Source organism: Carlito syrichta, unplaced genomic scaffold (genome assembly GCF_000164805.1).
Source record: "Carlito syrichta isolate Samal-C Ts95f unplaced genomic scaffold, Tarsius_syrichta-2.0.1 Scaffold309076, whole genome shotgun sequence".
NCBI classification, from domain to species: Eukaryota; Metazoa; Chordata; class Mammalia; order Primates; family Tarsiidae; genus Carlito; species Carlito syrichta.
Window position 1 is genome coordinate 231,163 of NW_007253172.1, and position 9,686 is coordinate 240,848.

The following is a 9,686-nucleotide window of genomic DNA, read 5'->3' on the forward strand; positions in this document are numbered from 1 at the left end:
GGGGAGGGAGAGAAAGAAAGAAAGAAAGAAAGGCAAGTAAGCAATAAGTTTGGAAGAACATTCCAGAACAGGGAACGCTATGCACAAAGCCCTAAGGTGAACAGGAATATGCATATTCGGCACAGCCAAAGCATGGGAAGTGAAGGAAGAGGAGAGAGGCAGGAGCCAGATCATCAGGTTCTTAGAGGTGTGGGATTTTTGTCTTCAGTGCGGGGGAGGACATCGTGAGCAGACAAGTGACCAGATCTCATGTGGGAGACCAGGAGACCAGCAGGAAGCGTAAATGCAGGCCAGAGACATTGGCCACATGGCCCAGAGCGTGCAGTGAGGGTGGAGGCTGGTGGGTGAGTTCCAGCAGGGTCAGGGCAGAATCACCAGGACAGGGTGCCTGTGATGGATGTGAGGAGCTGCAGGAAAAGCAGAGGCAGGGATGGTTTCTGTCTTGAGCACCTGGATAGCTCAATGTTGCTGAAATGGGGACCATCTGTGGGCAGAGCAGGGTTGAGGGAAGAGCAGGAACTCAGTCAGGTGCACGGGGGATGACGTGAGATGCTTGTTGAAGGCTGAGTGGTGGTAGCATGCAGGCAGCTGGGCACGGAGTCTTGCGTGAGACTCACAATGTGCAGATAAACGAGGTGCAGGTGTAGGGGGTCATCCATGAAGCCACGGGACTGGATAGCATCGCCCACTGTGACAAGAAGAACAGGCCCAGGGACCCCAAAATTTGGAGGGCAAGGGGAGGACGGAGGTCCTGGCTAGGACAGTCTGACGGTGGGAGAAAACCAGGAGAGTTGCTGGGTTCTGAGATGGAAAAGGTGGGCCTCCCCATGGGGGGGCGGGGTGAGAAGTCACACAAGGTAAGAGCTAATGCTGCCTGCTGGATTTGTCAGTGTGTCACAGGTGCCCTGTTCACTCTGTGAGCAGGGTGAACAGAGAAAAGAAGTGGAGATACCACTGTAGGGGAACTTGACTCTCAACAGGGATAGAAAAAGAGAGAAGTTGCTGGAAGGAGGGTGCAGTTCAGGGAGAAGACTTTATTTTTATTTTTATTTTTTTGAGTTGGAGTCTCACTCTGTCATCCAGACTGGAGTGCAGTGGCCGCTCCCGGCCACCGCAGCCTCGACCTGCTGGGATCCGGCGATCCTTCTGCCTCAGCCTTCCAAGTAGCTGGAACTACAGGCGCGCGCTACCATGCCCAGCTAATTTTTGATTTATTGTAGAGATGAGATCAAGAGAGATGTTGGCCGGGTGCGGTGGCTCAAGCCTATAATTCCAGCACGTTGGGAGGCCGAGGTAAGAGGATTGCCTGAGCCCATAGGTTCGAAACCAGCCTGCGCAACTTGGCCAAACCTCATCTCTGTAATAAATTAAAAAGCAAGCCAGGCATGATATGGTGCACCTGTAGTTCTGGCTACTTGGAAAGCTGAGGCAGAAGGATTGCCTAAGCTCAGCAGGTTGACTCTGGGGTGGCTGTGATTGTGCCACTGCACTCCATAGCCTGGGCGATGGAGTGAGACTTCAACTCAAAAAAAAAGAGAGAGATGTTAAGTCTGTGGTTTTTCATCATGAGATTTCCTAAGAATCACTTGGGGAGTTTGTTTAAAATGCATATTCCCAGGACACATGCCTGGAGAGTCTGATTCACTGGGTCGGCAAGTGGGCCCTGGAACCTGCATTTTAAGATGCTCCCTAATCATGATTGTGCTATGAGGTCCTCAGGCCCCCTTGGGCTGACACTCTTTTATTTTTTTGAGTTAGGGTCTCACTCTGTCACTCGAGCTGGATTGCAGTAGCAAAGGTCACTCTAACTTGCACAGAGGTGGGGCAGCAGAGACAAGGAAGTCTTGTCATGGCTCACTCTAAGCTTGACCTCCAGGACTCAGGTGATCCTTCTGCTTCAGCCTACCAAGTAGCTGGTACTACAGGTGTGCAGCACCATGCTCAACTAATTTTTTGATTTTTTGTAGAGATGAGATCTTGCTATGTTGCCTAGACTTGTCTCAAACTTCTGGGCTACAGCGATCTTCCCACCTCAGCCTCCCAAAGTGCTGGGATGACAGGCTTGAGCCATGGCGCCCTGCCTGGGCAGATGCTTTTAGAACAGAGGTGAATGCTGAGGGAACTTGAAGCTAGAGGGGCTAGCTCCTGGCTGGAGTCTCCTGAGAAGACAGTGAGAGGGATTTGGGACCCCCAAGGCAGGTAGGCGTCAGGGCCTTCTGTCTGAGAGCTCCTGCTTTCTCTGTAAAGTATGAGGTAACATATGAGGGAGACAAGTCTGTGAAGCGAGAGGCCAGAGAGAATCAGCCTGCCATTCTAATAGCAGCCTTGAAGGAGACTGACAGGGGCTATTGTTTTGAAACTACAGATAGAGCCCAAACCAGATACTTCATTTGGCTATTGCCACCTAGCTGGTGAGTGATGGAACCGAGCCCAGGCCTTCTCATTCATACATTTAGCTGGTGAACATTCATTCATTCATTCATTCTGAGTCGGGTCTCACTCTGCTGCCCATGCTGGAGTACAGCGGCATGATCACAGCTTGCTGCAGTGTCAACCTCCTGGGCTCAGGTGATCCTACCACCTCAGCCTCCTGAGTAGCTGAGACTACAGGCATATGCCAGCATGCTTGGCTAGTTTTTAACATTTTCTTGTAGAGACAAGATCTCACTATGTTGTCCAGGCTGGTCTCAAACTCCTGGGTTCAAGTGATCCTCCCGCCTTAGCCTCCCAAAGTGCTGAGATTACGGTCGTGAGCCACCATGCCTCGGCCTGATAAGTATTTATTAAGGGCCTACTGTGCACAAGCCAGGGAGATGCAGTGATGCCCTTCAAGGACTTCACAGCCTAGTAAGGCTTGTAGTTCTTTTCTGTCCCTCAGTTTAAGGGAAAACTTGGTATTTATGCGTCATCGCCAAGTAGGCCCTACATGAAGACATGGGCCTGTGTGGCATGGCCTGGTGTGAAGGGAGAGGTGGGCCCAGGACTGAGTCCGGCGTGCTGGTGGCATTGGATGTCAGGAGGAGGAGGGGGTTGGTAAGGAGACTGAGAAGGGGCAACTGGAGAGATGGGAGGAAACCCAGGAGGGTGAATCTTCTCAGCGCTCTAATGGGTGGGGGGAACCTGGGCCCATGAGCAGCACAGCAGACAGAGCTGGAGCATCCTCTGCCCTCCCTCCAAGGCACATCAATGCCAGCAAAGCACCCACATCCCCTGCAGCTGTCCTATTCCATTCTCCACGCCACAGCAAGATGATTTTTCTAAAACTCAAGTTCTGTTGTGCCACTACCCACCTTCCCAACAATCTTCAGATGGCTTCCTTTTGCTCTGTGGGTAAAACTAAACGATCTTGACTTGGCCCACAAGACCCTGTAGGACCTGGCCCTTGCTGACCTCTCTCCATTGGCATCTCTTGCCACGCTCCCCCTAGATGGCAGTACTGTGGCCACTCCAGCCTTCTTTTCGTCTTTTGACATTTCATGCTCTTTTCTGCCTCCAAACCTTTGCACGGTCCGTTCTTGCTACCTGCACAGCTCTCTAATCCCTCCTCCTTTCCTGGTTAACTCTCTCTCATCTTTTAGTTGGTTCCTTGGGGAACTTCTCCCTGGACCCTCATTTGGTTCCCCTTGTCGTACACCATCAGATCACTCAGTGCTTCTTCAAAAGACTCTCCGCACTTGTAACAATGTGTTCAGTGCCAGTGCCCCAGCTGGACTCGATGTCCTACTTGGCCAGGAAATACCCTTCTCTTGTTCTTTGTACGATTCCCAGGTAAATGGGCCTGTGAATAAATGACATCTCTCACAACCTGAGGACTGATTCTGCTGCAAACCGGGGGATGCAGGGGGAACACAAGGGAAAAAGAAAATAGAGAACAGGCACGGTGACTCGTGCCTGTCATCCCAGCACTTTGGGAGACTGAGGTAGGAGGATCACTTGAGCCCAAGAGTTGAAGACCAACCTGGGCAACATAGCAAAACCTCGACTCTACAAAATATGAAAAAAGTAGCTGGACTGGTGGCCTGTAGTTCCAGTTTCTCAGGAGGCTGAGGTGGAAGGATCACCTGAGCCCAGGAGGTTGAGGCTGCGGTGAGCCATGATTGTGCTACTGCATTCCAGCCCGGGCGACAGAGCAAGACCTTGTCTCTAAAAAAAATTTTTTTTAATTTTTTAAAAAAGAAGGTAGATGTGAGAAAGGCCGAGGGACTTTGACAAATGAGATAGAGCCATGGGGCCAAAGGTCCTGCTCACGAAAGGGGGCCTTTCTCTCCTTCCAGGCCTGTGTCCGAACTTTCTATGAAACACCCCTCCAGTTGTTGGAGAAGATCAAGAATGTCTTTAATGAAACAAGAAATCTCCTTGACCAGGACTGGAATATTTTCAGCAAGAACTGCAACAATAGCTTTGCTGAGTGCTCCAACCAAGGTAAGCACCGAAAGGGCCAGCACGTGGGTGGCAGGGGGAGGGAGGCCAGGAAGGGGCTTGGGAGGTGAGATGCGGAGCTGGGGGGGTGGACCCTGGGGAGGCAGCCAAGCTGCTACTTGTGTTGCTGTGTGTGGACGTGCTTGTTCCGTGTACATATGTGGCTTCATGTACCTCTGGTCCTGGGCACATGTCTTTTCTGACATGCGTGTGCATGCTCACCCACATATGTCTGCATGTGGAAGCATCAAGAAGGATCACGCTGGTGTCTGTGAGATTAGGAAGCGGAGAGGGAGTCCCACTCAGGAGCCCCGTAGATATGAAAGCTTTCCCCACGGGCTCTGCGGCTGGCTGGACATATGGGGGGTTCCGTGGAGAGAGCAGACGCCCCTCTGGGAGTCAGAGCCCTCTTCCAGGAGCCCTGCTGCAAATCACCAGGACACCCTGGCTCCAGAAGTCCCCAGGATGCCTTGGGTGTCCCTGAAGGGACAAGGCTGGATTTGAAGTCTGAGCATCATTCAAACTCCCAGTGCTGGCTCAGCTGCATACATGTTTACCCTGCGTGTCCTCGTCTCTGCGTCCTGTGCCACATGTACCCTCCTCCATCAACCTTGTTCCCCAAGGCAGGGCTGAAGCCCTGCAACCTGCCAGTGGCCAAGTCCAGTCTCGTGGCTTCACTCCCAAGGCCTCAAGCCTTAGTCATTTTCTAGCCCCAGCCTGTCCCTGCCTGCAGCTGTGTGGCTCCTGATTGTGCTTGAAACTGGTGTCTCTGAGGCTTGAGGTGTCTTGCGTTTGTCTGGGAGGCCGCTGTTCACCCTCCTGGCCTGGCTGCTGCTCACCGGTGGCTGGAACCCCAGCACGGGCTGTCCTTCAGCCTCCCCTCAGCTGCCACGCTCTCTGGCTCCCAGCGTATGCCTCTGAACCCTGCTCTTTGTGCTCTGCCCATGAGACCCTGTCCATGGCGTCTTCCGTGTCATGAGCATCTGCTCCGTCCTGTTCTCTTCTCAGCCTCAGGGCTGAGCTGGGAGACGGGGGGCCCCCAGATTTACACCCCCCTCCTGAGCCCTTCTGGGAAAGCTGTGCTGGAGGCTGGTGACTCGATCTCCTCTCCGTACTCTCTCTCCTCTCTCTGTGGTTCTTTCAGATGTGGTGACCAAGCCTGATTGCAACTGCCTGTACCCCAAAGCCACCCCTAGCAGTGACCCGGCCTCTCTCTCCCCTCACCAGCCCCTCGCCCCCTCCATGGCCCCTATGACTGGCTTGACCTGGGCTGACTCTGAGGGGACAGAGGGAAGTTCCCTCGTGCCCAGTGAGCAGCCTCTCCACACAGTGGACCTGGGCAGTGCCAAGCAGCGACTACCCAGAAGCACCTGCAAGAGTCTTGAGCCGCCAGAGACCCCAGGTGTCAAGGACAGCGCAGCTGGTGGCTCACCGCAACCTCGACCCGCTGTTGGGATGCCTATCCCCGGGATGGAGGACATTCTCGACTCTGCACTGGGCACTAACTGGGCCCTAGAAGAGGCCTCTGGAGAGGCCAGTGCGAGTTCTGTACCCCAAGGGACAGAGTATCACCCCTCCAGGCCAGGAGAGGGCAGCGCCCAGGCGGAGACCACCAGACTCAGCGACCTCCTCCCAGCATCTCCTTCACTCCCTGCATCAGCAAAGGGCCAATGGCTGGCAGGTGTAACTGGCACCCCATTGCCCAGGGCGGGCCCTGTGAGGCCCGTTGGCCATGCCTGGAATCACACTCCCGAGGAGACAGATCGTGCATCCGCCTTGCCCAGAGAACGCCAGGAGTCAGGCTCTCCCGGAACCTCATCGCTGCATCCCCAAGGCCTCAGCAACCCCTTCACCCTCTCCGCTCAGCCGAGGCTTCCTAAAAGCCACTCCTGGGGCAGCGTGCTGCCCCTTGGGGAGCTGGAGGGCAGGAGGAGCACCAGGGACCGGAGAAGCCCCGCAGAGCTGGAAAGAGGACAAGCGAGTGAGGGGGCGGCCAGGCCCCTGGCCCGTTCTAACTCCGTTCCTTTGGCTGACGCAGGCCCTGAGAGGCGGCCCGAGGAGTCCACCAGCCTCCAGCTCCATGGGTTTGCCTTCCGCCTGCTGGTGCCCAGCATCGTCCTGATCTTACTGGCCGTTGGTGGCCTCCTGTTCTACAGACGGAGGCGGCGGGTAAGAAGATCCCCAGGAGGGAGAAGAGGGCATCTCTTAGGGCAGGGCCAGAAAGGGGTGCAGGCTGGAAGCCAGCTCGAATTCAGCTTGGTTCTTCAGATGTGGAGGGTTAGGAGCTGACTGTGCACTGAGGATGGGAGGTGGTGACGGAGGGTTGCTTTGAGAAGGTTCGAGCTATAAGGTCAATGGAAGGGGGCCGAGCAGAAAGGAGTGGGAGAGGATATCCTTGGGCTGACAGCAAAATGACAACCAGTTGGGAGGGAGATGGCGAGGAGAGTGTGTGCATCAGGGCGGGGTGGACACTGGGAGCTCTGCAGAGCCTGGGGCGTGAGGACTGGGGGAGACACCCTTCAGGGGAGGGGTGGGGGGTAGGGGCACCATCAGCAGGGAGGCCTCACGCCTCTCCCCCAGGTCTCTGGCTGAGCCCCACTTCTGGGTTGCTGGAGAGACTCCTGCAACTCTCTCATTAATTCCGGGGGCAGCCCTGTCTGGGTTGGGGTCACTGTCCCCCCACCTCTCCCAGCTCCTCAGTGAGCTACTCTTTCCCGTCCCCAGAGCCATCAAGAGCCTCAGCCAATGGATTCTCCCTTGGAGCGGCCAGAGGGCAGGTGAGAACTTGGGGTGGAGCTCTGAAGACATTGGGGACCTGGGCTGGAGTCTATTTCCCCTCTAGATGGGGAGGGGTGGGTTTCTCCCACTTTCTCTGCAGTAGTGGAGCCTCAGGACACCATTGGGGTCAGGAGGAAGAAGGCCCTCTCTTCTTTCCTAAATATACCAGCTTTTTCCTGATTTTTCCCTAGAGTTAGGCAGTTCTGGTCTTTTCCATCTGAGAGGGCTAGGGGATGTGCAGGAATTGGGGGTACGCTTGGGGGACTCCTTTGCTTCCCTGCTCCTGCTAAGGTCTAATGCCAACCCTGTGCTCTACCTGCAGCCCTCTGACCCAGAACGAGGATACACAGGTGGAACTGCCAGTGTAGAGGGAATTTAAGGTAAGATTTGAATTTTGACCTCTCTCCACCCCTTAAAATGAGTGACCCCTTTCCAATCCCCCTCACCTCTCAGTGACACCCGCTCTCCTGAGGCCCACACACTGCCTTCTTCCCCTCTCTCTTCCTCCCTTCCACGCACCAACAGGGCCAGCCACGTCTCCTTTCTGGGTCCTCTGGTCTCCCCTCACCCTCCATTCTCTCCACCTCAGCTGAGGCCAGGCACTACTACCTCTGCGTTGGCTTTCTAGTCTTGCTGCCGCCTTTGATCCCTGAGCAACCAAAGTCCTCTTCCTCAAATGTGGCTCTGATAAGGTCTGTACCCTCTGGGGGTGTTGCAGCCACTTCAAACCTTATGTTCTTAGCTTGGCTTCCGAGCTCCTCCCATAGCGCCTGGGGTGCCAGATTGCTCCCCTGGTTGGCCTTCCCTCCCCAGCTAATGTCCTGTCTGCCTCCCTGCTTTTAGGAACATGGTGACATAGACCCTTAGTCTTGGAAGGGCTCTCAGAGGTCATTTGGCCCAGTGCTCCACCTTAAAAGGGCCACCCCTTCCACGTCCCCAACAGAGAGCCAACCAGCTTCCTATCACACACTCCTGCTTCTAAGCCAGCTCACTGCCTAGCCACAGGCCATGCCATTTTCAAATCACACTGGGAGAAAGGCCTTCCTCATGGGAAGCAAAATTGGACTCCCCACCCCATCCACAATGGTCCGCCCTCCAGTCCTCATGAGAGCCCTCCAATATTTCCAGAGAGTTATCCATATCCCCTTTGAGAATTCTCTAAGCTAAGTGTGGCCAAGTCCCTCAAACATTCCTTATATGATGTGGTTTTCAGACCCCTCACCATCCTGGACACACTCGTTTGTCAATGTCCCTCTGAAAATGTGGCGCCCAGCCCTGGACACAGTACTCCAGATGTTTCTGACCAGCTCAGAGTACAGTGGGACTGTTACCTTCCTTGATCTGGACAGTATTCTTCTATGCGTGCAGATTAAGATCGTATTAGTTTTTTTTTAACAATCGCATCGCACTGTTGTCATATGTTGAGCTTGTGGTCTATTAAAACCCCTAGTTTCATATCCCATAAACCTCTGTCAAGCCAGACCTTTTCTAGCCTGTACTTGGACAACTTAACTTTTTTAACCCAAGTGCAGGCATTTATATTCACCCTTGTTAAAGCCATCTTGTTTGTTTCTGCCCATCACCCGAGACTACTTATGTAGTTTTAAACCCGAATTCTGCCACCTTCGTGGCTCTCCCCATGGGATTCCAGCACATTGATGAGTGTCTTCTGTTGCCCTTGACCACACAGTTGATACAGATGTGCCTCTAATGATGCCTCGCCCCTGGCTTCCCAACCCCAGCTGGCCCACACCCCCCTCCCTCCCCCTTCAAGTCCACAATCAGCCCACCAGGAAGTTGTCCAGATTTCTCCACGACCCTCTGGCTGCTCCCTTAATACCCGTTCTGCTCATTTGTATCTGGTTAATACTATATCAGTTTGCACTTATGTGGATGTTGTTTTCATGTATTTTAAAATTTGTATTGTATGTGTAAGCTTACTACATTCCATACCCCTAAGAAGATTGTAAGCCCCTTGAGGGTAGGGACCGTCTTCCACTTTTTCTGCATTTCTTTTTCTATCCCAGGTTCTACTACAGAGAGGGCTGCTCCACACTTGCCAAAAATTTCTCAATAAATGTTGACGGACCAGCTTCAGGGCTGACTTACTGACGGACCTGGGCCAGCTGTCTCTAACTGACCAGTCTCTGGCTGACCAAATTAATCAGCCAACTAATATCCTCTGACTGACTGGCTGAGTGGCTGGCTGGGTGACTCTGACTAACCAACTGACTAGCTGGTGACTGCCTAAGTGTCTAGTTGTTGATTGGTGAACTGATTGGCTGACTGACTAGCTGACCTCTTGCAGATTGGCTGCTTGAGAAGCTGAGGTGTCCTGTTCAAGTTTCTAGTCACACCTCTTACCATGCAAGCCAATGCCTTAGGGCTTTCCCACGTGTGGAATAGCAGGTCTGGGCCCCTCCTAGAGAGACAGGGGATGTCAAAAATGCTCAAAACCAGGAGAATCCGTTTAGAAAAGAGCCAGCAGT

General features: G+C 53.8%; 1 protein-coding gene across 1 annotated transcript in view; it reads left to right on the forward strand.

Moving 5' to 3' along the window:
* Positions 1-9,084, forward strand: part of CSF1 (colony stimulating factor 1) — a 17,870-nt gene extending 8,786 nt beyond the window's left edge. The window contains exons 5-9 of the mRNA XM_008066652.2: positions 4,275-4,422; positions 5,564-6,588; positions 7,144-7,196; positions 7,520-7,577; positions 8,411-9,084. Coding sequence (XP_008064843.1) covers positions 4,275-4,422; positions 5,564-6,588; positions 7,144-7,196; positions 7,520-7,565 — 1,272 coding nt within the window. The 3' untranslated portion in view covers positions 7,566-7,577; positions 8,411-9,084. The remainder of the gene's footprint in view (positions 1-4,274; positions 4,423-5,563; positions 6,589-7,143; positions 7,197-7,519; positions 7,578-8,410) is intronic.
* The last annotated feature ends 602 nt before the right edge of the window (positions 9,085-9,686 follow it).